Here is a 27,013-nt window from a genome sequence, read left to right as displayed (position 1 = left end):
AGGTGATTTCCAAGGAGGCCCCGTTTCTTTTGCTGAAAATAAACCCACCCCCCCAAAAAAAGACTGATGCCTTCAGCTATTTACAACTCATTTTGGCTTGCCAAAACCACATCTCACCCACATGACTTGCCATTATTTCAGGCACAAGGCTCACCAGGTTGATGGACTTCACTGATTAACTGGGATTCAAGGGAAGCAAAGCAGATCAGCGCCATGGCCATCCTACCTGCAAATCCTGGCAGGAACCAAACCTCCCCCTCTCACTCCGAGATGTATAAATGCATGAAAGATGAGGAGGAAGGCAGGCACCCAAATCACTGTCCCTCTGTATTACGTACTGAACTGTGAGGCTGACATACAGTTGTGTACATGGTAGGTGTATTGAAAGTTGCAGCTCCTTAGAATAGCTCCCAATACAATCCACAGTGTCTGAAAGACATCAGAGGGACCGCAGTCTGCATGAATGCCTAGACAGGAGCCTCGCAGGCAATGTCAACACAGCAAAAACCTCTCTCAAGGTTTCCAGGCTCCAGAAAAAAACATCAGTAAAACTTTATTTACATGCTCACAAATGCTGAGAACTGCTTAGGGTTCCTGACACGGGAAGTTTTCCCAAATTACTCAGTATGAAAGAAGTGGGGGAGAGGCTGCAGAAGGACTTAGGGAGACACTCTTTCACATGCACAATGCATATAAGTGCAGGGATGTTCTTGCAGCTTCCCAAGAGAGGGACTGGAGGTCACCAGCAGCAGGGGAGAGCACTCCTGGCAGTAGGGCTCCTGGCACCTGTGCCTTTCCTGGCATGAATTACCAGCCTCTGAGAAAAATCTAACGGCAGCTTGAAGAGCTCAAGCTTGGGTGTGCTTTCAGTTTGTCTTTTCTTTCTTTATGCTTTTCTTTTATGGTTACAATGCCCCTATCTTTTTTTTCCAGGAAAATTATATTTCTCCTTTTAGGCTCACCCACCCTTTCAAGTAGAGGGCACAAACCACATTTCTCCTTCAGCTGCTGGGGATCAGGACAAGCTGAGGTCAGTTACTTGGTGCACCTTCCCATGCTGCCTGGCTGAGCCATTTGCTGTGCACAGCTGCAACTTGAGCGGCAAGTGCTGCACAGGACTGGGCCCTTTGTGTCCCTGCTTTGCAAAACTTAAGGAGGAGGGCAGAGTGGACTAAGATGCTCCTGTTCTCAGGTGTCACCAGTCCTCTATGCACCACCTCCCTGAAGAGGTGCTATCTTGAGGACAGGAGACCTCCCCTCCCCTCTCCTCTCTCCTTTTTTTTTTTGCATGGAAGACTGGCATCTTTAGTGAGGAGAGCTGAAGTATCACACTAACCTGCTCAGAACATAATTACAGGTAGCCATACTGCTTCCATGTGCTGTTCCTGTCTTCACTAGGGTGCTGGCACTGAGGTGGCTAACAGAGAAGCTGCAGGACTGAACTTCAAAGAGTTCTCGTCTGGGTGTGAAGACACAACTTGCCTCTCTAGCCTTGGGGTCACTCCCAACCACCAGCCTTCATCTGGCTTTGCATTTTCCAGCTCAGCCCTGCGATGGACATTGCAAACACACTTCTCCACTGCATGTGCTCTCTTTGTACAAAATGTCTGTTTCCTACCAGTGTACTCAGGTGTGGCATCAAATCATGCCATGTTTCCTCCCTGCCAAACTCTCATACTGAGCCCTGAGGTCTCCCGCTGCACTTGTTTGTGTCTTTCTTTCCACCAGGAGATGGGCCCAGGGCAGCGCACAGGCATTTTGCAGATTTCTCAAGCTGGAGACCTGGGCAAATAAGCTGGGGCAGCCCAGTGTGGCAGGTGAACACAGGGAGACAGCAACAGCTCAATATTTAACTGTCTGCATTACTGATTACAGTGAAGGGCTGGCAAGGTAGGATGAGGTGAGCTGCAGCGAGCAGTGGAGCCTGAGTGCCCTGCCCCTGCCCTTGTTGGACCTGGACCCAGCCAAACTGCAGCGGTACCTGGCTCTGGGCCCTGCAGACTCTGCTTGAACTGAGCATTTATTTATTCCTCATTGAACTGAAGACCCCTGACATACATTCAACGCCCAGTGCTACAGAAGACAGATGCCAGGGGAATATTGGTTTCCTGATGAGGGTAACTACTTCCAAGCAGACCAGAGCTCACGTGCTGCTGTCTGGTGCTGAGCCTAAACACCAGCGACGGAAGGAGAGAAGGTGCCTTGCGCAACAGACTGGAGCACACGCTAGGAAGGCCTTTGCTCTTCGGGGGCAGCCTTGCTGACAGCAGCCAGGACACTGCCAGGGCAAGCTAAAGCCTTTCTGTTCTGCACAGCACTGCTTCGTTTGTGTATGTACTGTGCAAGAAAGGGTTCCCCACTTACTGAGACCTAAACGGTGCGCTAGCCAGTCCCTTACAGGGAGAACTGCTAGAAAAGAACCCTCATCTCACCCATCAGAGGAAGACGACAAAACAGACAGCTGCTGTACTGGAAACCACTAAACAAGCAACTAATGCGAGCCAAACTGAGACTGTAACCAGAGCAGGAACTACACCGGCTGCCCTGCTAGTGCCACCGTCCAAGGGAACTGCACCAGGAGAGGCAGCCTCCCTACCGCAGCTTTGGTTTGAAGTCTCCCACAACTGACCAGAGGCAACAGTTTCAGAATCAAGGTCACTGAGCAGAACGGAGTCACAGTCCCAAAGACATTCAGTTGCTCATATTAGCGCTGTGGGTTATGAGCGTGACACAAGTGGGGCTTCTCACTGAGAAGCTTTAGGATTGCTCCTGCTCTTCTTCTAGGGCTTTACTTCCGGCCTCGCTTGCGGCTGGTTTTTGGAAATTTGGCTCTCCGTGAAACTTGTGGCTGCCCCTCCTCACTGCTCACGCTCTCATTGTCCACCCGCCGGGGACGACCTCTCTTACTTCTCGTTTTTTCAACTCCAGCAACAGGGAGCTTCTTAGCAGCCAGGGTCCCAGTACTCTTCTTTTTGCCCCGGGTCAAAGGACGTTTCTTCCGTTGCTTCCTCTGCTCTTCTCTCTGGCGGATTTTCATTAGCTTCTCAAAGCTTTTGGTGGTAGTTGTGTTCACATCAAACCAGTCCTGGAGGGTTCAGAAGGCAACAGGTTGGTATCCATGGCGAACATACCGTATAAAGCCTATCAGAGCTTATAACAAAAGCTGCCTCCTGGGACAAGGGCTTCCTGAAACCTGAGATCTGGAAAGGCAGCTGCCTAACAAAGATCTGCTTCCCGATGTTCCTCCTCAGGTGTTGCCCTGTCTCAGAGGATTCAGGCTTGATTTGGCAACTGCCTGGCTAAAGGCATGGAAAAGGCTGAAGAGCTGAACCGAGCAGCAGCAGCTTGGGACAAGACACGCGAAGCAACACGCCTGTTCCCCAGACCAATGCGTGTTTAAGCAAACCAAAGGCCCCGCCAGCCTAGGACCCTGTCCCTAGCAGTGAGCAAGGAAAAAATAAAACAGGGCAAGCATCCAGCATTTCCTTCCCAAGACACCCTCCCCCCCTCCGACAGCCTGGGGTCGGAAGACTTCCATTCTGCCTCTTACCTCAGCATGCACAGAGTTGATGTGATACTTGACCCCACTCTCTGAAACGAACTCCTTCTCACACAGGAGACACTTGTATTTACCAGCCACAAAGTCTCCCTGGCACCAAAACAAAAAAATCCATCACCACTTGCTGCCAAGAAGGCTGACGCGCCTATATATTGTATTTGACTCTTGCTCAGATACAACCCAGTAGTAAGAAACTCTTGCTCGTACCAGACAATGCTTTAGCTACAGGAGCGCTGACCTTATGCGCCGGCTATGCCCACAAAGCGTACGACTGCTCTGTGAGATGTTACAAGGTCTCTGGCACCGTACCTGGAAAAAATGCTCTTGTAGCTGTGAATCTACAGCTAGGACTGCGGTTTCACTAAACGGCAGCCCATTAAGATGCCTCCTCCTTGCCTCAAGCAGTGCTTGCAATGGCAACCCCGTTAGCACACAGCAAAGCCCTCAAACTGTGAGGAACTCGGATCAGCAGATGGCTGGGCAACAGCTTCAACAAGGAGACAGCTGAAGCACAGGGATAGTCCGGCTATCGGTATAACAGACAGTGAGGACAGGAAGGCTACCAACCAAGGTGCACGTGCCGAGGTGAGATTTGAGTCCCGAGACGCTGCCGTATACAGACTCACAACCCTGAAACGGTAAAAAAAGGGCACGTCAGCAAAACTCAAGTTAAGAAATCACTTCTTCCCACACAACAAAGTCTTGTTCTCCAGAAGACAATTCCAAAAGGGATAAGAGAGGCAGGGGGAGGGAGACACCGAGTCCTACAAAGCCAGGATGTTTCTGCTAAAAGGACCATCAAAAGAGACATAAGCTTTCAGCAAGTGAAGTGTTTCTGAGCGCATTTCGACATCTCCAAGAGACTCCTGTCACAGTTACTTTCGCCCTCTATTAAAGCCTGAGTGCAACGACAGAGTTTGCATTCTGCCTAAAGTGCAGCAGAGATTAATTTCAGGCAGAGCACAGGGGCAAGAACAAGACGCTTCAACCTCTCCTGCCCTGCTCACGTCCCTGGGGGCACTGCATCCGCATCAGCGGTCTCAGCTAAAGGGCAGCTTTGCAGGCCTGCCCCGCGTGGAGCGTTGGGCATCACCCTCGGGATACTCGGTCCCATGCAGCCGACATCCCAGGCACTGAAACAGGAGGGAGGTGCAAGACATGCTTCTGCGTTACCCGCCGGTGAAACAGGACAGCTGCTTTCTGGAGACAGCTCCATACACAGCACCATGTTGCAATTCTTACACTTGGAAATGACACAAGGCTGAAAATTGGGGAGAGAGTGCTGGCGATGGGGTAGGGCAGGGGGACGGCATTGTTTCTACATCCAAAGCTGGATGGAAGCCACCACTTGGCTACCTGGCAGCGGGTGTCCCCTGTATCACATCTACCACCGTCTCCACCAATGGGGACTTTTCTTCTCAGTGGATCTGACTGGTGGCTGGCGCGTGGGATTGTAAGAGACCAAGTGCACATGCATAAGCGTCCCTAGAGCAGGACAACAGCGCCATGCAAGAGTCTTCTGTAGCTCGTTTCCAGCTTTCAAAAGAAAACTTAATTGCTGTGCCAGACACAGCTCCTCTACTCTTACATTTCCATCTCTACTCCTTCCTGCTTCCGCACTTAGGTTTAGTGCACCTGCTAGGCAGGCAGGGGCCTGACATTTTGCTACTGCTCAAACCTCCAAAGGGGCCGGCTCCCAGCTGGATGGGAAAGCTGTCCAGTCTGACACCAAGTTACTGGCCCTGAAGCAGACAAACACATCCCCAGAGGCATCACCCCCCCAGCAACAGTCCAGACAGCGTCTTGGTGACACTAACCAACCGTGGAGCAGAATTTGTCGCCCACAGCGAGACAAACTGCAATGTCAGGGTTCTGGAAAGCTGTTGGCTCACACAGACCTGAGATCTGTCCCCTTGGAGGCTTCAGAAACACTTCAGGATTACCTGATTTGGGCAGTGGACTCTTCGGTACATCTTTATCTCCGTTTTCCATTTGCACAGCACGTCTTGACTAAAGGTGGGCAGTCCGGGACGAGTATATTTCAGCTGAGATAAAGAGATGGACTTGAAAGCTGGAAGCAGCGTTGGCTACGCAGAGTGCCAAGTATGGCCCTTTCTCTCCCAGGCTGTGAGACAGAGGTGCTATTTCTTGTCCTGCGCTAACAGCCAATCCTTTCCTGTCTCACTGACTCTCCACAAACATAACTGAACCTGGAACACCCCCCACACCAAGGCCAGAATCCCCAGACTTTGACTACAACCATCCCTCTAACTGTACGTACCCCGCCCAAATCATGAACCACCCTTTACCCTTGGGTTTCTCCTACAGCCTAAAAGACGCTCCTGGAAACTCTGCTGCCTGAAAAACTACGAACTATCACTGCAGGGCAGCAGCGACCTGTAGCCTATGACTTGCCAGCAACATACTGCCTACAACTGCCTTCATTACTTGTGCCCACTGAAACTGACAGCGATACGCCTGGGAAGTCATTATAGCCTGCCTGGATGAAATACTTACACCACAGCAACTGCTGCTGTAGCCACACTGTCATCTAAGACCAGGGACAGCAACACCTGATCCCTCCCACAAGACAGTACTTCTTCAATACTTGCTTTCCGTGGGCCACTGAACACTGGCAACACTGGGTAGATGCCAGCGCAAGACTCATCCGATGTGAAGAAAGACTCAGACCCCAGACAGCATTTCTACCTTCCGGTCATCTGGAATCAAGTCCTGCAGAACTTTTCTCTTCGGCCACTCTCTGGCCAGCTCTTCTCCAGCTAGCTCATGGAGATAGTAGATTGCCGCCTTTGCAGATCTCCTCTGAACTCTGCCCGTGTTGTTTGGCTCACCTTTGATTTCCTTCAGGCTCTCTGTTCTTCTCTCCTCATGGAGGAAAGGGACCTGCAATGAGGGCCAAAGAAGGTGAGCCTCCTTCGGTAGTTCCCACTTCAGTTACACTAAAGACTGCCAAGAAATATTCTGCCAAATCCCTCACAAAAATGCTGCTGCGGCTGTGGTTCGCTCTCACAGGCACAGGACAGAAGTGCACCCCTCTAGCGAGACAGAACCCCAGATCTACTCAGAGGGGTCACAGCACCAAGGCTCAAGCAGACAGTTTCATGCAGCCGCTGGTCTTGAAAGGATCGCACCGTTCCCTCTAACGCCCTCATGGACAACAAGCAGAGTACTGCCTGCTCCGCTCCAGTGTTGGGTCTTCCAAGAGCAAAAGAAAAGCACCTCACAAGTTACACATGTTGGCGCCATTCTTCCATGGAGCAACAGTCAGGCTGGGGAAAGTTTACTGCTGCCACGGTGATTCACTATCAAAAACTTCATCCTAGTCACGGAACAGCAACAGCTGCTGCTAGAAGGAAAGCGTCAAGGACACAATACTCCAGAGAGACAGAAAACCACAAAGATTTGCCAGGCCTAAGTACCCACCCGACCAGCAGACAAACGCCTATGTGTGCTGCACGCCGGGATGGCTCAAGCACCACCAGGCTATCGGGATAACTATGGCCATTTGCACTTACCGGCCCATGCTTAGATCGCAGATGGTAGACAAGTCCTGCCTTTGATTTGTATGCTTTTCCACAGTGATGGCACTTCATAGCCATTTTCTCCAGCTCAGAAGCAGCCTTCCCACATTTTTTAACATGATACAGGTATCCCATTATGGTCGTGAAGCTGCCTGTGCAGCCCTGCCAATGCAGAAGAAAAAGGCATGGAAGAAAAATGCTCGCCAAGTGATCACATGCCCACTGTGCATAGGATCCACAGCTTGCTCACCAAAGTACTGGCACTTTTCCTGCCACACCAGAGACCATGAGGTAGCAAACCTTAACGTTCACCTGTTCAGACAGACAAAATCTGGGAGAAAGAATTGGCTCAGATGGGAGAAACTGTTTCTTACAGCTTCTTTGTAGGTAGTGCGCAACAAAAAATGTCAGGATGCGGACTGAAGAAGCAAGGTGTAAAATGAGGATGCACAAAACGGGAAGATTGAATTCAGATACAAATGCGGGAGGTGGGCAGAAAAAGAGGGAGCTTTTACACTTGCTTGGCCGGCCAGACTGTCTAGAGCAATAGCAACACTCGGGTAATGGTAAATAAAACTTTCAGCTCCTCCCAGGATACAGCTATTGCCTCCTGCTGCAGTGGAGGACAACAAAAACCCCCAATGGCTCCAGCGGATGTCACTTACTAGAGGATCTCCTGACACTGAATCCAGTGATCAACTTGACACTGAGCTTGGGAACAGAACAAATCAAACGTGCATCAGCCAGGTTTTAATATTCTTAGATGTATCCATCTAAGGGAGGCCTCCATCCCCTTCTCTAGCTGTAGCCAGTCTCAGTACTTTCAGAAACCAGAGACACGCTCACACAGTTAATTATGTGTAAAACCATCTTCCCAGCCATCACAAACAACTGAGGAAAGAGCAGAAGCACACATTCATAAAATGTGTTCGGTGCACACGAGAAACAATGCAGTGTCCTCTCGATCCCCCTTGAAGACACCAACACATGAGATACCCAAAGAGCTCCGGCTGACCACGCTTGAGCACAGGGGTTGAACTAGGTGACCTCAGCCGGTTCCCTTGCAGCCTTAACGATCACGTAATGCTGTCAGCAGTTTATAATACTGTTGCAAGTTAACACGGTTCTCCTTTAACTTCTTCCTCCCTGATGCATTCCACTGAATGCATTTATAAAGTCATACCTTTGCTGAACCTACATTTACAGGCAAGCAGACAAGGCAGCAGAACAGAGCTCCAGGTCTTTGAGGACCCCTTCCACAGAGTGCAAGAGCTCTCGATCGCCAGGTGTAAGGTGCCTGGTTGTGTAGGGTTAGGGTCAGGAAAGCAAAGATGTGGCCAGAGCTGAACTTGGCAAAGGACACAAAAAAGAAGAAGGGCTACTCTAGGTATGTCAGCCAGAACACAAAGGTCAAAGAAAGCGTAACCCTGCGATGAACATGACCGGCAAACTGGCAACAACAGACAAGAAGGCGGAGGTACTCAGCAAGTTCTCTCTCAGTCTTCACTCCTGCCGCACCTCTCGAGCGGATGGACCTCAAGGCGAGGACTGGCGCAGCAAAGTCCCTGCCGCTGGAAGAGAAGATCAGGTCTGAGGCCACCTGAGGCACCTCGGCGTACCTAAGTCTACGGGACCTGATGAGACATAGCCCAGAGTCCTGAGGGAACTGGCTGATGTAGTTGCCAAGCTGCTCTCCCCGACACCGGAAAAGGCATGGCAGTCAGGTGAAGTCCCTGGTGAGTGGAGAAGGGCAAAACCCCCATTTTTAAAAAGGGTAGAAAGGAGGACCCTGGCAACTACCGACCTGTCAGCCTCACCTCTGTGCCTGGCAAGATCACGGAACTGATCCTCCTAGAAGCTATGTTAAGGCACATGGAGGACAGGGAGGTGATTCCAGACAGCCAGCACGGCTTCACCAAAGGGCAGTCCTGCCTGACCAACCTAGTGGCCTTCTGTGATGGAGTGACCACACCAGTGGACAAAGGAAGAGCTATGGATATTACCTCTGTGGAGTTCCGTAAGGCCTCTGACACGGTCCCCCACAACATCCTTCTCTCTAGATTGGAGAGATACGGACTTGGTGGACTACTTGGTGGGTAAGAAACTGGCTGGAATCTCACATCCAGAGAGCAGTGGTCAACAGCTCAGTGCCTGGGCGGAGATCAGTGACGAGCGGAGTCCCTCAGGGGTCCGCACTGGGTCCGCTACTGTTTAATGTCTTTGTCAGCGACACAGACAGTGGGATCGAGTGCACCCTCAGCAAGTTTTCAGACGACACCAAGCTGAGTGGCGCGGCTGACATGCCTGAGGGATGGGATGCCATTCAGAGGGACCTGGACAAGCTCAAGAAGTGGGCCCTTGCGAACCTCATGAGGTTCAACAAGGCCAAGACCAAGGTCCTGCGCCTGGGTCGGGGCAACCCACGGTATCAGTACAGGCTGGGGGATGAAGGGATTGAGAGCAGCCCTGCCGAGCCGGACTTGGGGGTACTGGTGGATGAAAAACCGGACACGAGCTGGCAGTGTGTGCTTGCAGACCAGAAAGCCAAGCGTATCCTGGATGCCATCAAAAGAAGGGTGGTCAGCAGGTCGAGGGAGGGGATTCTGTCCCTCTACTCCACTCTGGCGAGACCCCACCTGGCGTGCTGCGTCCAGCTCTGGAGTCCTCAGTATAGGAAAGGCATGGACTTGGTGCAGCGGGTCCACAGGACGTCCATGAAAAATGATCAGAGGGCTGGAACACCTCTCCTAGGAGGGAAGGCTGAGAGAGTTGGGGCTGTTTCACCTGGAGAAGGGAAGGCCCCGGGGAGACCTTACTGCGGCCTCTCCATACTGAAAGGGGGCTTACAAGAAAGATGGGGACAGACTTTTCTGTAGAGGCTGTAGCGACAGGACAAGGGGTAACAGCTTTGAACTCAGAGGGTGCCCTCTGACTAGACTGAAGGGAAAAAATAATTTTACAAGGCTGGTGAAGCACTGGCGGAAGTTTCCCAAAGACCTGGTAGGTGTGCCATCCCTGGAAACATTCAAGGCCAGGTTGGACAGGGCTCTGAGCAACGTGGTCTAGCTGAAGAAGCTCACTGCAGGAGGGCTGGACTAGATGACCTTTAAAGGTCCCTTTGAACCCAAATCATTCTACAATACTCTGTCTTAAAACATACCTAGGATCTTGAAATAAATCCAGCTTTAGCCAGCCCCACAGCAGACCCAGCAGAACTCTCTTAATGTTTTATATTCATGCATCTGCCGCTGTTTAATTCAGGATACTTAGCACAATGCAGCTTACCTCCCTCGTACACTTGAGTTTTCCCATACGCTTCAAAACCTTCCGAAGGCGGTCTCGCTCAAGCTGCTCATCCAGTTCTCCTCCCTCCTTCACAACTGGCTAAAGCACAGCAGAAAGATGAAAGAAAAACATAGGGTGCTCAGCATTTACAGCTCTTCTCACAGGGAATTCACTAGTCAACACACAACTGAAGGAAAGCTTCCAAAACAATTACATCTCTGCAACTTAAGATTTTACAAAAGTGTATCTAATACAATGATCACGGTCTGTCTATATCCCAGAACAACCGAATTACCTTTAAAGGGAGTAAACTGCCTGAAAACCACTTTGCAGATAAGCATTCTAACATTTAGATAGCTATCTAGGAACAAAACCTTGCTAAGAAATGGTCCCAAGCCACAGCTGCTGGGAAGGACAAAGGTATGTATTTCCATAATTACTTTGGTCCTCTTCTGCCTGTGGGAAGTACTTACTCATCTCTGTCACGCACCTTTAACATTTCCTGGGCCTGCCATTTCCACTTAGCCCAACTAAAGCTAAGCCGACTAACTACCTGTAACGGTTATTCACCTGTGCGAAACTATAGCTCAAGTTCTTGTCTGTTCTCTCTCCAATGGTTACTGTTTATTATTTCCTACACTACCTAATAATAATATTACACTTGGACTGAAGAGAAAGTTAGAACGGAGTGACAGACCTATTCCTCAGGGTCAGAGCGTGATCCCTGGCCTATTACGTTTACTAATACAGCTGTAGGTTCAGAAACCACAGTACTGAGAACCACGTAAAAAAGAACAGTAACCAATTATCTAACCCAGGGGTCCTCAAACTACAGCCTGTGGGTCGGATACGCCCCCCCAGGGTCCTCAATCCAGTCCCCGGTATTTACAGAACTCCCCCGCCCGGGGTTGGGGGGGGAAACCAAGCAGCCGCAGATGGCTTCCTGCCACTTCATCCACGCGCCGGCCCCCTGGTTAAAAAGTTTGAGGACCCCTGATCTAAACCCTACCCAAACTTCCCAGTGACCTTTTCAAAAGTTCTAATTCTTCACAACTGCAACAGGAGACATCGCCCTCTTTAAAGTAACAGCAAAGAGGAAAAGCAGACTGTAGCATTCCTATCTTTACAGTAAACACAGACAAGAACTAAACTGCTGTTTCTGCTTTTTTACCTTTCAACTTGTAAAACACTGAACTCTAGTCTGCTCTGAATGTAGAAAAACGGCTTTCTAGCACAGGACTGAAACTCGCAGCCTAATGAGCAATCATTTTTTTTCTCATTGAGAATGCCGTTTACCTGTGACCGTATAACCAGCCTAAACAGAAATTCACCCCCTCTTTCTAAGATGCAGGACGGCTACCATCTCTCCTAACACTCTACTGTTTTTTCAGATGTTAAATCTCACAGGAAAAATAACAGGCAGAGAAGACTGGAGCAGCTACATCACAGGAAAAAGCCACCATGCTCTGATACTGTGTGTGCCGGGGAAGGAACCCAAAACTCTCTTGCCTGCAGGGTTTTTAGATGCACAGCAGTCATGTTACCTGATTGTTATGGTCTGCCATGACATGGTATTTCATCCCTCCTAAAGACTTCAGCTGCTTCCCACAGTGATGACATGTGAACATTTCCTAGAAACAAACAAGGACACGGTGCGTGCAACTGTAAGCTAACCAAAGCAGTGGGAGACGCTTTGGGGGAAAGGAGCAGGAGAGCAGAACATTTTGTTTGTGCCTGGTAACTGCCCATCAAGAACAGAAGAGATTTTAGGGAGCCTAACATTCAGGGGAACAATAAAATAGCTACACCTTTGTTCACTACCCCAAACCGCCAGCAAAAGGCTAAGCCAGAAGCACCAAGCGCAGCCTCTTACATGTGTACAAAGGACTCTCGCTTAGAGACGTGATGATGAGAGGAAACCGGTTCTAAATGCAACACAAAACAGCGTGCAGGCAGCAAGCTGAAGAGGATTAAAGAACACGTTGCTCATCTCTCCTGTTCCTACCTGCCTGCAATTTACCATATGTTTCTTCAGTCCTTCTACAGTCTTCCTCACCACAGCCCGGCATGTTGGGCAGGTAACTCGGCCTTTGTCCTGAATTTCCAAAGACCACCGCTCTTCCATACTACCTGCCAAAACAAAAGGTTTGCAACAGAACTGCAAACACAGCATCTTTTTTTTCCCCTTCCACTTGCACAATGAATCCTGGAAGGAAACAGGTCACACGCTACCAAACTCGTGTCCAGCGACACTTCAATAGCTTTAGCTCATTTGCAGCTTCCAGTGTGTCATGGGACGAGGCACACGTCACTCCTTTTGGGAGATCGTTCAATAAAAACTCTTTAATCCTACCATCTCCTTGCAAGGAGTGTTCTTCCACTTGTGCAGCAGAGATTTTTCATCCATTCACTTGTATTTTACACAATTACTTCAGCGTGCAGAGTAAACTCTCCTTCTGGCAAAAGGGTTTCCACAGTAGAAGCAGCCACAGGTGTGACCAAACAGTTTCAGACAAAGTCCACGGTTCGCTTCTACTAACCAAATCTTTAGCACGCCACTTACGTTAGCCAGCCACCTTGGCACCAAAAGTGAACAGAGCTACACCACCGGGCCAAGATCCTCAAGAAACAGCCAGGGAAAAGTACCCTGTGTGGCACAGTCTTCAGTTCCTGGCCTGTTTGTGAAGGGCCATACGCCACAAGGGTTATAAATTACTGAAAGGGGTTCTGGGAAGAAAGTGGCTTAGCAGCCATCTGCCCAAAGTCTTATCATCAAAAGATCTAAAGGCTTTCCCCTTGGCCCAGTAGTATCAGGGAGGGGCTGCCCCTCCCCAGGTGGCTGCGGGAAAAGCCTGTGAATCAGACAGCACTGGGCAGAAAACTGGGCTATTTCACGAGTGCTGTGAGCAACACATCCCACGTCATTCCACCTGCTGAGCCAAGGCTAACGCTGTTCTCCTAGCACGGACTGCTTGAGTCTCTGCCTGCCAGGTTACCACAAGAGGTGACTTGGCAGCAACAGCGACGGAGTTTTTCCTGCAAACATACTCTGCTGAGTAAAAAAGTATACATATTTTTGCAAGCTGTAGAGTTGAAACTATTTCAACGGGCTTTTGCTCTCTTCAGAAAGCAATTCCCCCTTCACCGTCCCACTGTGCAGGGGTAAAACCACCTGGAACTACACTATTAGGCAGTATGCAGTCCCTCCAGTCTTGCTCTGCAGTACTGACACAGCGCCAGAAGGACAGCAGCCAGTTCTTCCTTGTCAACAGTACAGTGAACAACAAGATGGAAACACCCGAAGCGCAGCTGTTGCTCAGATTCAAATCCTAGAAAGAATCACGTTTATCTTTCGGATGCCTCGAGGTTTAACCCCAGCCGGCGACAAAGTACCACCAAGCCACTCGCTTCCGCCCCGGCCCCACCCAGGGCTGGGGAGGGGAATCGGGAAAAGGGTAAACCTCAAGGGCTGAGATAAGAACAAGTCAGTAACTGAAAGAAATTAGAATAAAAACTAGAATAAGCATAACAACTACTGGAAGGAAAAAGAGGGAGAAGCGGAGAGGAGTAAAATCCAAAGGGAGGGAAGTAAGAAATAGCTCTCAACAACCCCCAAACAAGCGATGCTCACCACCCGCTGACGAATGCCCAGCCAGCCCCCGAGCAGCACTGAGCAGGCCCCGGCCAACTCCCCCCAGTTTATGTACCGAGCACGACATTCTGCGGTGTGGAATATCCCGTTGGCTAGTGCGGGCCAGCTGTCCTGGCCGTGTCCCTTCCCAATTCCTTGTGCCCCTCCAGCCCTCTGGCTGGCAGGGCCCGAGGAACTGAAAAGGCCTTGACTTTGGGATAAACACTACCCAGCAACCACTGAAAACATCAGTGCATTATCAACATTGCTCTCTCACCAAAGCCAAAACACAGCGCTGTACTGGCTCCTAAGAGGGTAAGTGACTCCATCCCAGCTGAAACCAGGACACGCTGCTTCATTAACAGTTCTGAGCAACTGCTGCTGCTTCTTACCTGGGCCATAGGTTTCTGGTTCTTTCTGAACACAGGGGCCTTTCACTCTGGAGTTCTGTTGCGTTCCAGCTTGCTGGTTTTTTCCTGTTAGAACACAAACAAGAAAGACCGGAAGACTTAATTTCGCGAGCCTTGTTACAAAAAAGCAGAGTCTTTTTGCTAGGATGCTGCTACTCAGCCTGCTGTCTCAAAGCTACTCATTCAGAAATGTTCAATGGTTTTTTTGGTGGTTTTTTTTCCTTTGAAGGAACGTCAAGATTATGTTCCCTACTCCCTCTCAAAATCCATAGCTACTTACAGCTGCAGGCATTAGCCCCATCCAGATATCTGCTATCTGTACCGTTGTGCATACACACAGCTCAGGGGATGGGAACTCTTCACACTGAAACATCCCCTGTTCACAGTACGGCTGAGCCAATCTAACGACTTGTTGGCAACCAAATGGGACAGTCCCATTCCTCTACTCATTCCTGTCTTCTTTAGGCTAAACAACTCTTATTGTTTCAGGATTTTCTCACGGGGTTATGTTTTTTTGCTCTCTTCTCCCTGGTCTCTTCAGCTGGTCCACACACTTCCTGAACTGCAGTGTCCACTGCTGAAGCAGCACTCCAAGTGTGACCCTGCATTAGAGCACAAGAATTACTTCACATGCCTGACAGTCTGCATCTCTGCCCAAACACCTCAGCACGACATGTGCCTTTTCAGGAACAAGTATGACGCTCTTGGTCCTTATTCAACATTTGAGCTGTTATAAATCTCAAACCCTCTTCTGAAGAACCGACACCTAGGATGTCGCTCTTTGTCTTTCAGCTGCACTAATACTTCTTCCCAACTACAGCATCTTTAAGTTTACACACTATATTATATTCCATTCTGTTTTTCAGACTGCTTCTCTAACATCAAGACCGCTTTCAATTTCAGCCTTTTCTCCACCGCACTTGCCATCCCTTTCGGCTTTGTGCTGTCTACATATACTTCCAGGTCCTTGGTGACAAAAACAATGGTTAGAATCGAACCTAGGACAGACAGACTGCGAACCATCATTCTATACTTGTTTCTGTTTCACAGCAATCACAGCGATGTTATGGCTGGAAGGGACCTCCTGAGATCACCTAGTCCAACCCCTCTGTTCACGCAGGGTCAGCTAGAGCAGGCTGCCCAACAACACGTCCAGTCAAGATTTGAGTACCTCCACTGATGGAGACTCCACAACCTCTCTGGGCAACCTGTGCCAGGGTTTGACCACCCTCACAGTAAAAAAGTCTATCCTTGCCTTTGGGCAGAACTTTGTGTGTCTTCATGTGTGCCCGCTGCCTCTTGTTCTGTCAGCGAGCCCTACAGAGAAGAGTCTGGCTCCCTTCTCTTCATTCCCTCCCACCAAGCCTTGATACACACTGGTAAGATTCCCCCCGAGCCTTCTCCAGACTGAAGAGTCGCAGCTCTCTCAGCCTGTCCTCATAGGAAAGATATTCCAGTCCCTCGATCATCTTTGCAGCCCTGCACCAACCTCTCTTTTGTATCAGGTAGCCCAGAACTGGACACGGTACTCTGGTGCTGAGCAGAAAGGAAGGATCACCTCCCCTGACCTGCTGGCAACGCTCTTCCTAAGGCAGCCCAGAATGCTGTTGGCTGCCCTTGCCACAACAGCGCGTCTTGCTGGCTCAAGGCCAGCTCGCTGTCCTTCGGGACCCCGACATCCCTGTCTGCAGAGCTGGTTTCCACAAAGTTAGCCCCCAGCATATGCTGCTATGTGGGGTTACTCCTGCCCAGCTGCAGGACTTCACACTTCTCCTTGATGAACCTCAAGAGATTCCTCTCTACTTAAGTCTCCGGCCTGTCCAGGTCCCTGTGAACAGCAGTACACTCCTCTCATGTACCACCGCTCGTATCACGTGTGTACGTGCTGAGGGTGCACGCTGTCCCACTGCCCAGGTCATTAGTGAAAATCTTAAACAGCACTGGCCCCAGCACCTACCCCTGGCGTACAGTGCTAGTGATGTGCCTCCAACTCGACTTTGTGCTGCTGACCACGACCCTCTGGGCCTGGATTTTAAGCCAGTGTTCAAACCACTGGACTGTTCATCTATCTAACCTGTACTTGGCCAGTTCACCGCCGAGGATGTCGTGCGAAACAGCACCAAAAGCCTTACTAAAGCTGAGGTGAACAACATCCACGACTCTCCCCTCATCCGCCAAGCTAGTGACCTCGTTGTAGAAGCCTGTCAGGCTGACGAAGCAGGATTTGCCCTTCGTAAATCTATGCTGACTACTCCCAATCACCACCTTGTCCTTCATATGTTTGGAAATGATTTCCGGGACGATTCTCTCCATCGCCTTCCCAGGGACTGAGGTGAGATTGACGGGCCTGTAGCTCCCCAGCTCTTCCTTCTTTCTGTCCTTGAAGACAGGAGTGATATTTGCTCTCTTCCAGTCTTCAGGAACCTCTCCCAGGTGCCATGACCTTTCAAAGATAATCAAGAGTGGCCTCACAATGACATCAGCCAGCTCTCTCAGCACTCAGTACAACCCGTCAGGCCCCATGTAACTTCGAATCATACAATCACAGACTCATTTAGGTTGGAAAAGACCTGTCAGATGCATCGAGTCCAACCGTTAACCCAGCACCACCAAGCCCACCGCTAAACCACGTCCCCAAGCGCCACATCTACAGGTCTTTCAAATCCGTCCAGCGGTGGGGACTCCACCACCTCCCTGGGCAGCCTGTTCCATACTTGACCACCCGTTCGATGAGGAAACTTTTCCCAATATCCAATCTAAACCTCCCCCAGCGCAACCTGAGGCCCTTTCCTCTTGTCCTGTCACTTGTTACCTGGGAGAAGAGACCGACCCCCGCTGGCTACAGCCTCCTCTCAGGTAGTTGTGGAGAGCAGTACGGTGTCGTGTGTGTCCCCCGCCCCCGAGTCTCCTCCTCTCCAGACTAAACACCCGCAGCCGCTCCCCATCAGACTGGTGCTCCAGACCCTTCCCCAGCCCCCTGCCCAGCTCTGGACACGCTCCGGCACCTCAGTGTCTGTCTGGGAGTGAGGGGCCCAAAACCGAGCCCAGGACGTGAGGTGCGGCCTCGCCAGTGCTGGGCGCGGCGTGACAATCACGTCCCTAGTCCTGCTGGCCACACTATTTCAGGCACAAGCCAGGATGCTCTCGGCCCCCTGGGCACGCTGCCGGCTCACAATCAGCCGGCTGTCGACCAACACCCCCAGGGCCCTTCGCGCCGGGCAGCTTCCCAGCCACTCTCCCCCAAGCCTGTAGCGCTGCGTGGGGCTGTTGTGACCCAAGGGCAGGACCCGGCACTGAGCCGTGTCCAGCCTCATACCATTGGCCTCGGCCCATCGGGCCAGGTCCCTCTGCAGAGCCCTCGAGCAGATCTACGCTCCCGCCCAACCTGGCGTTGTCTGCAAACTGACTGAGGCAGCACTAGGGCCCCGCATCCAGACCACTGACAAAGATACTCAACAGGACTGGTCCCAGCACCAAGCCCCGGGGAACACCACGCGTGACTGGCCACCGGCGGGTTGTGACTCCATTCACCACCGCTCCTTGGGCTCGGCCACCCAGCCAGGTTTTACCCGGTGAACAGGACACCTGTCCAAACCATGAGCAGCCCCTTTCTCCAGGAGAATGCTGTGGGAAACCTTGTCAAAGGTCTTACTGAAGTCTAGGCAGACGACACCCACAGCCTTTCCCCATCCACTACAGCGGGTCACCTTGTCACAGACGGAGATTAGGCTAGGCTAGCCAAGCAGGACCTGCCTTTCATAAACCCACACTGACTGGGCCTGATCATCTGGTTGTCCTGCATGTGCCGCAGGATGCCACTCAAGATGATCTGCTCCATAACCTTCCCCGGCACCCGAGGTCAGACCGACCGGCCTGTAGTTCCCAGGATCCTTCTTCCGGCCCTTCTTCTAGGTAGGCATCGTATTTGCTAACTTCCAGTCAGCTGCGACCTCCCTGGTTAGCCACGATGACGGCTGGTAAATAATTAGGTATGTCCCATCTGTTTAAGCACTCTAACTTCACCCTCCTTCACCGAGTGTAAGGCTCCCTTGCTCAAGACCCTCCCTCTGGTCTCGGGCACCCGGCATTCCTGAAGGATTCCTGTAACTCATCAAGACTGAGGCACAGGAAGCCCCGAGTACCTCAGCCTTTTCAACATCATTTGTCACCAGTTCCCCTGCCCTCTTCAGCAATGCACTCATGCTTTCCCTGGCCTTCCATCTGCTGTTCACATACTTGTAGAATCCTTTCCTGTCCAGATTCAACTACAGGTTGCCCTTGGCTTCCTTAACCTCATCCTTGCAAGGTTGAACGGCAGATGTATACTTCTCCTGCGTCACCTGCTCCTGCTTTCACCACTCGTACACTTCCTCTTGCACCTCACCACTGATTATCAATCCTCTGAAGGCATGAACGACCTATGATGTCCAGCTTTCCCCCACCACCACCCCTGCCCCGGCATCTGTCTCTGCGGTAAAAGAGCATTAAAGTGGTCGGCTTTGGTTTCTCCTCAACAAACCTGTATTGCTGTTATCATCTACTCATTCATCTCCAGAGCTTTACAACTAAGTTCTCTGATTATTTAGTCCAGAATCTCTGGGGAAACTGAAATGAAGCACACTAGCCTGTACTTCCCCTGCTTCCTTTCCTCCCTCCTTTGCTGGACTTTGAAGAGACTGAAATTACAACAATCATCTCCCACTGTAAAATCAAAACTAGCCAACTGGCTCCTGTAGCAAAACACCTAGAATCCAAAATAGAGTTGGAAGACAGCAGAGGATAGCGTTTGGGCATGGAGGAAATCTGAAGCGCCTGGAGGCTTGCAACTAGGAATTACAAGTTATTTGTATTACCCGAAATCTTCTGCTTCTTCTTGGGAGAGTCCGGAAGATCTTCGCCTTCCCCTTGCTCAGACTTCCTCTTGCCTTTCAATAGTACTTCTCCTGCTAACGAGTAAGAACAGAAACGCTTCACTTTCATCATTCACTCTGGGTAACAGCTTTGAGCCTGCTGCTGCCTCAGCTTATCCTCGTATTCAATACTCCAAAAAAAAGGGGGTGGGTGGGGTGGGTGTGTGTGCGGGAAAGTAGATTTTGTAAGGCACCTGGACACCAGTGAGCTAGAGACAGCCTTTGGACTCAGTAACATCTAGGTACTCCACAGCCTGCGATCCTCGGACACAGCAAATATGCAAGAAACAGTGTCACAGCACGGCCTGGGAAAATAACGCTCCTCGGGAAGCGAGCCAGAAGGTGCGAGGTTATGTCATAAAAAGCTCGTCTGCGCGCACACACAAAGTAGCACAGAGAAACAAGGGCAGGTGGGGAACCCCAGGGAACATCCTGCCTCCCCTCACGCTTTCCAGGCCTACCAAAGGCTTATCTCCACGACCACAGACAAGTACAGAAGCACGACGGCAGGCAGGGGAACACAAATGATGGTCTCAAAGAAACAGACACCTTCTTCCCAGGTCTGTCCCAGGAGACCCACCAGGATGAGTCCCTGGGAACCACCCTCTGCAGCACCCTTTGGGAGCGGGAAGGGAAGGGAGCAGGGAGAGGGGCAGAGTGTGGTGTTAACACCTACGGTTAGGTGACACACGGGATGCCAGCAAAGAACAAGTCAGGGTGACACAGGACTGGGATGTTTAGGAGTGGGATCAAAGGAAGGGAAAGGGTGAGGATTAGCTGATTTGGGGAGGATCAAGTGCGGGAAAGCAGAGGTGTAAGAGGATAAAAAGGACCACTTGCTTGTACAGGTGGTTGGTCTGTACACAAGCCTGCTCATGCCTGACACCAAATCAGAGGGACCAGGGGACAGCAGTGTCTGAGCATGTGAGCCTGTCTGTAAGGAGGTCTACACCAGCGACTGGCGTGGCTCTGCAGGCCTCAGGGGCCAGTATGTCCACGTACCAGCAACTGAGTAGGCCAGGATCCAAAGGCCAGATACAGAGCAGAGCGACTGTTTAAGTCCAGCTACAGGAGAGATCCACATTGCACTTGTGCGTGCACACACAAACATACACATACCTATATACACGCACTTCTTTATAAGCACGTTTTGCATATGCTTCTCTTCTCCCACCAACACATCTTCATCCTGATCAGCCAGACAGGCAAACAGGATGGAGGCTGTTGGGGCTGTTTGTGCGAGTGCTCAGCGCGCCTCTTTGCGCTGGTCCGCGTGGCTGGCTGCGTGTACAGGTGGCAGCCCTGTGTTTGTACCTACAGCAATACGCGCTTAGCCTCCTTACTGGTTGGACCTGGGGGTGTGGGGCTGCAGCAGCCTTGGTTCTATCAAGGCGCCAGATTCGGCTCTCCCCACAACAGGATGGGATACACATCCTGACTTAGAGGCGAGAAGGAAGTACACTAAAGAAGAGCAAAGATTTGGCTCTCCGCCACACGAGAAGGTTGGAAAACAGCTGCCAGGCTGGGAAATCTGAGCATAGGACCCAAACCACTCCAAATCCAAAAACAGTCAGTGACAAAAGTGAGAAAAGAAATGAAAGCATCCTTAATAAAAAAAAAACCAAAAACCTACCACCAACCACAAAACCCATGCCTAATCCAGAATACTGCTGAATGAACCCTCTTCTACATCTTTAGCGATGGTTGTTCTGGTTTTGAAGCTCTCAAAGCATATTCCTGATACGACTGGCAGAACCCTCATACACACCTCTTCTACAGATAAAACTAGGTTCAGTCACAAGAGTCATTGATTTCAAGAGACAAGTCACTCAAAAGGAACCGTGTAACCTCAGAGAATTTCACCTATATTTCTGCAGTGGAGGAAATCTATTTCTCCTGATGCATGAGTGGCATTACCAAGCTGGGAATCTGTGGCATGTCTTTCAGAAGTCATCTAAGCTCTCATCAAAGAACCACAGAGAAAAACAGGTTTGCATCGAGCCAAGAGCCACGAGTACCTTTATTTTCTGAAGATTTGTTAATGCTGGCTTTTACTCCTCTCGTTTCCAACCAGTAAGCAGGCCTGCGAATGGCCCGCTTGCTTCTGGACTCTGCACTTCCGTTCACTCGACCCTGTGGTGAGGCGGAAGACACGCTGCTGCCTGTCTCATCGCAGTTACTGCTCAGTCCTAGGACAGTAGTTTCCACCTCCTCAAAGTGCTTAGACCTGGAAAACAACAACTCAAAATCCTGTGTACAGGTATGCATACATACACGCACAACCACAATAACCGGACAGACAACACCCCTCGCATCTTCCCAAGTGCTCTAAAATTCATCGCGCAGTTCCCCGAATCGCCTCGATTTCCTGAACTGAAAAGTGCCACCCCAAATGTTATCTTTCAGGACGTCTGTTTAGAGAATGACATTAAAAAGCTTTTGACAGGAACAGAAAAAATAAATAAATCCATCCTGCCTCAAACCTCCAACTTCGGAAGCAGGCACAAGTTAAACCCCGTTTAAAAATACACAGTTGTCCTTCAGCAACCCGAGGAGAATATAGGACTTCTTCTGCAGCCCAGCGTTACAAAAGAGACCTCTTCCATCCCACAAAGGGCAAGATCTCCTTCAGTACCTATTCTCAGAGCCAGAGCTGACACTACACAATTAAAAGACTTAATGCTAGAAAGAATCTGAACCAGCAAGGGCTTTCAGCAATGGAGACAGCCTTACAGTAGATCCTACAAATCGCACTACATGAAGATGAATTTAGATAGACAAGCCAGCAGCCCCGATTTTTCTTCCTCAAGATCAGACGGAACTTGGCTTCGCTAGTCTCAAGTATTTCTCAACAGCCCTGAAATGCCTGGACATTTACACTACCGTAACACGACAGCAAAACCATTAGGCGTCAAAGCAACACAGAGAGTATCTATTCTCTGGGCAAATACCATTAACGGGCGAGAGGAGAGAACAGAAAACAGAAACACTTGCCAACGTATCCCAGTGCTGCCACAATTCACAAACTGAAATAAGTAGATCGCTTAACGATGACAGTGATGGGTGTCCCAGCAATACTCTCCCACGTGCCGGGTTGTGGAGTTCACACGTTTGAACGCATCCGTACTAAAATCAGTAGGTGGGAGGCGTTGATGGTACCAGGTCAGATCAGTATAGACTATGTTTAAGAAGGTACCGCAGAAGGACGGGGAGAGGAATTCTCTTAACTAAAGCCTTTCACAGTTGCAATCACGCTCCAAATACATAGATTTTGGAACACCGCTTGGTCTCAAACATAACGTATTTATCTTCCCAGTGCTAAAACCCTTTTGAAAACAATCAATGAAAGCTCATACCCCTTTGTGAAGTGTCAGAAAAGCACTTTTCCTACAAACCAATGAGCAAAGTCAGTTGAGACGCTCATCACACAAACCAAAATCATCGCAGCTCTTAAAATTCAGAATATCGTGCACAGACCAGATACGGTTTTCCAAGAGGAATCCCTCAGCTTATTTCTTGCCCTCCCACCAAACCACGCAAGAAACATTCACATACCTTTTGTTTCCCAGAGACCTCTTGACCTTCTGTTGCCTGTGATGTCCAGGCCTGCCGTCCTAACAAAGTAAGAACAATTTACATTAGTGGCATCATTTTTCTGCTTTACGCACGTTTCGCCGTTCAGTTAAACACAGTCACCTGCACTCTGAGGACGTGCATACCATCCTTTGAAAAGGAAACCACTGTTTTCTGCAACCAGGAAGCGTTTAACCTGTTCAACTCGCAGATGAATTACGACTGGCATCAAAAGAGGGATGTGCCTCGCTACGCTCCCCACACGAAAGCCCATCCTTCCCCTTGCAACCGGGCACGAGGGAGTGTTCTTTGTCTCCAATGCGTCCAGTGGTACCTGCATTCTGCCCCAGACTTGACCACGCTGTGGGAAAATCACCTTGAGGGGGGCAATTAGAGAAAATGGGGTCCTGACAGAAGCGCCATACTCCAGAAAGCTTTTTTAGGGTAAAATACAGCTGTCGCTTGCAGGATGCTTGGCATGCACGGAATCTACATCACCACAGCTCCCCAGGCAACACACCCTGCCAGCTCAGCACATGCTGATAAGAGTGACGGAGGATGGAGCAGAGACACCGCGGCCAGGCTCTGTTGTGCTATCCCGCAGGAACAGCAACTTGATGGCACCACACAGTTGATAAGCTGCGTACCAGTTGTTGCATGAAGAACCCACGAGATGTCCGCGGCCAGTCAACCACTGTGGCAAAATGACTTTCTTCAGATGAAATAATCTCATCGTAATACTAACGCACACCTCCATCTCAAAGTTACCGGCCTCCAAGGAACTACTACACCTCACTGGGCACCCGATACAAGTTAGTAACCACAAAGTGTATGCCTGGAGTTGCTCAAGCTCCACCGAAATATGACGGAAAAGGGCTAGTCCTGGACTGAAATCAGTCCAGGCGGGGAGGAGGAGGGCAGGGGGGATTGCTGTCTAAACTCCTGGATTACCCGACTCCGATTCAGTGTCCACAAAGCTAGGTCAATCCGACTCACCCTAAAGTTGGTACGAATGAAGGGACTTCTAACCAAGGCAGTCAGCCTTGGGGAGGAAGAGACACACAGAACAGACAGTGCAAAGAACACCGTCACCTAAGTTACGCAGAAGGAAGCCTTCGCATGAGGGAAGTACTCGCTAGGAGAGAAACAGGACCCGAAGGTGTTGCAGTCCACTGACACCAACAGAAAATTAGCTGAAAATAAGATAAAAGCTAATTGTGGTAGTGGGAGATCATCACCTCCAACTCAAATAGCCCCCCCCAAAAGAGGGCAAAACCCCACCTGAGGAGCCCACGCAGTTAGTAGAGAGCTTCAGCAGTGCTATCTCCGGATGCGTACTAATTTGCATTAGAAGCGAGAAGCTTGTAACCAATCCTATGTACGATAAATGAATACGCAATACACTACGAAGTAAAACAGGTGGGCAGATGAGGGGAGAAGTTAGGGAAGACTTCATCCTAACTTCTGGCATCCGTCAACAGGCTGCACCCGTCTTCTCCCCCACGCGGACGCCAATAATAAGACAAAGTAAGAACTTGACCTTATGCGTGCTAAATAACTAACTCATGCTAGCTGTTATTAGTGATTATAGTTTGGTTGTGTACGACTCCAAGCTCACTTTTGCAGACAGTCTCTATCACCAGCAATCACAAACCCCAACTGGTCACCATCTTATATTAGTAAAGAGCGTTATTCCGGAAGCTGTTAGCGTTAATCCTTTGTGGACGCTAGCAGTAACTGGCAGCGGGTAAAATATTCGTGGGCAGACCCACCAAGGGGTCCCACCTGCTGTTGCTGGCGTGTTCCCCTGAGCAAGTCACTCAAATCACCCTCCGATCCAGTGGGACTGTTTGCTGAAGGGTCCCTGTAGCGGGATGCTGACGGACTGGTCAGGCACAAGGGTCTCAGCTTTCCTGGGGTGCTGACCTACCACTAGGGGTCGAGAAAAATCTTCCCCCATACCCCCACGCTTCACGTGACACACACGATGACAAATGGTTTAGATCTCAACTGACTAGCTTTTACACGGCACTTGTTTACATGGCACAAAAATCAATGCCCAGCAGAAGTATATGAAATGCCAAAGACGTAACCTGGGAACAGAGAGTATTTTGCCACATACAGGAACTGGCTAAGAAACTTCGGGGGGAGGCGGGTCAGCAGGGAGAACATGGCTAAACTACCCATCGTCTTTACAGAAAAATGTAATGCACATTATCAACTGGACCATGCCATGAAGTTAGTTGTTAGAAAGAAACGCTACATGTTTTCTGGGGAAAACAGCACACGGGGATATGACAGAATCGGAAGAAATCGTAGAACTGCGATGACTCGTCAGGAGGAGATGCTGACAAACTGCGGGTGCTGCAGCAGAACTAGGGAATGGGCAGCTTCCAGGCAAATGAAACTCACCACTAAAAAAACAAAGGCACTGGGAAAAATGTAACTTTGATCTGTCTTTTATGCTCTCGCCATCTCATCTGTACACAGGAACAAGTAGCAGTTCACTCTTCCCAGGACCACAGTCAGTGAGAGACAGCCCAGCCAACAGGTAAGAAACTCAGCAGACGGCAGCGACATCAACTAGATGAATCCTTAAACCGTGACTACAGAGCGTCAGAGGGTCCTTGGGTCTCCAGCCCCAGAGTCTCTGCTCACGGGAGGAGCAGGAGAGAACGCCACAACAGCTCAATCAACGACTTCACGGTCCTACTTGGTCTTCTCTGGAAGGAAAGGCAATGGGATCTTTGCGCCTGTATTACTTCGAGGCAGTTTATGCGCAGCCAAGAGCGGCGGCTGGGAAACCCCTACATCGGAACCATGGAGAAACCTCGCTGAGGAGCAGCTACAGTAACAAACCAGGCCTGCGAAGCTGTAATGAGAAAACCGAGCAGACGGGCAGGCGCAGCCCGCTGCCGTGAGCCGGCCTCACCTGCCACCTGCGGGACCCGGGTGGCTGACAGACACGGCACATGTTTTAAGGTGCTTTTGTGGGGATTTTTCTTTCTAGGAGTAAAAGACTTTGCATAAAAGCGGAGACCTGTCGGACGCGTTTCGCTCCCGGTTAAGGAGAGGCAATCAAAAAGGGAGAGCAGGGATGAGCCGCCGAGGCGCCCTCTCCGGGAAGCTGACAGCCGCAATCCCGAAGGGGCCTCCAGAGACAGCGCCGCCGAGGCCCGCGGGGTTCCCACCCGCACGGCGCGCTGCCCACGCAGCACGCAGAGGCCCGACGCGCACGGGCGGCGGAGCGGCCAAGCGCCCCGCCGCGGCGGGAGGAGGCAGGCAGGCGCTCGGCGAGCGGCCGCTGCTGCGGCCCGAGCGCGGGCGGCGGCTGGAGACGGGCTGCCCCGCCGCAGCGACCGCGGGAGGCGGCGCCGAGCCCCGCACGGCGGCTCCGGCCGAGGCCGGGAGGCCGCCGCGGCTGCCGAGCCCGGCCCCGGCGGCGGCGTCGACGGCAGCCCCCGGTGCTCCGCGCTGCCGCGCCTGTCCCGACGCCGCGGGACACGGGAACGGCTTCGCGCCCTTCGCGGGGCTCCCGGCCCGCGGCCCCACGCGCTGCCGCCTCCCGCGACGGAGACCGTGCGGGCAGCACGTGCGGCTGCCGCCCCGCTCCGGACCCGCCCCCCGGCTTCAGCCTCGGCGGGCGGCTCTCCGGGCGGAAAGCGGGCCTGAACGCCGCCGCCGGCTCTCCGGGCAGCCCGCAGCGAGCCCCGCTCGCCGCCCGGCCACGGGACGGGGCGCGGCCCGCGGGCGGCAGCGGCGCAGACCGGGGCCGCTCGGCTACTCGGGGCCGCGCCGAGCCCACTCTGCGCCCGAGCCCAGCGAGACCCTCGGGGCGAAGCGCCAGTCCCGCCGGCGGCGGCCAGCAGCACCCCGGGCACTCACCGGGCCGCCGCCGCCGCCGCTCCGCATGGTGCCGCCGTCGCCGCCACGTCAGCACGCGCCCCGCACGGCCGCGGGGTCCCGCCCTCCCGCTTCCGGCCGCCTCCTGGCGGCGGCCGCCGGCCCCGGGCCCCGCGGGTGAGCGCTGCCGGCGGCCCGCGGGCCCCGCCCGGCGCGGCGAGGCCGTAACGCGTACCCGGCCGGCAGCGGCACTGGCGGCG

At 51.5% G+C, this 27,013-nt stretch overlaps 1 protein-coding gene across 1 annotated transcript; it reads right to left on the bottom strand.

The window, feature by feature from the left end:
• Positions 1–528: 528 nt before the first annotated feature.
• LOC130151325 (zinc finger protein 512-like) lies at positions 529–26,836 on the bottom strand. Its single transcript, XM_056343462.1, is given in 15 exon segments — positions 529–2,793; positions 2,795–3,085; positions 3,551–3,649; positions 4,127–4,189; positions 5,503–5,604; positions 6,269–6,463; positions 7,096–7,263; positions 10,387–10,485; positions 11,931–12,017; positions 12,392–12,516; positions 14,410–14,493; positions 19,281–19,370; positions 21,356–21,564; positions 22,893–22,951; positions 26,796–26,836. Coding segments are annotated over 15 exon segments (1,734 nt in total). The 5' UTR covers positions 26,823–26,836; the 3' UTR covers positions 529–2,757.
• Between the last annotated feature and the right edge of the window lie 177 nt (positions 26,837–27,013).

This window comes from Falco biarmicus, chromosome 6 (assembly GCF_023638135.1).
Source record: "Falco biarmicus isolate bFalBia1 chromosome 6, bFalBia1.pri, whole genome shotgun sequence".
In the NCBI taxonomy this organism is placed as follows: Eukaryota; Metazoa; Chordata; class Aves; order Falconiformes; family Falconidae; genus Falco; species Falco biarmicus.
This window is presented reverse-complemented; position numbering and strand designations above follow the sequence as displayed.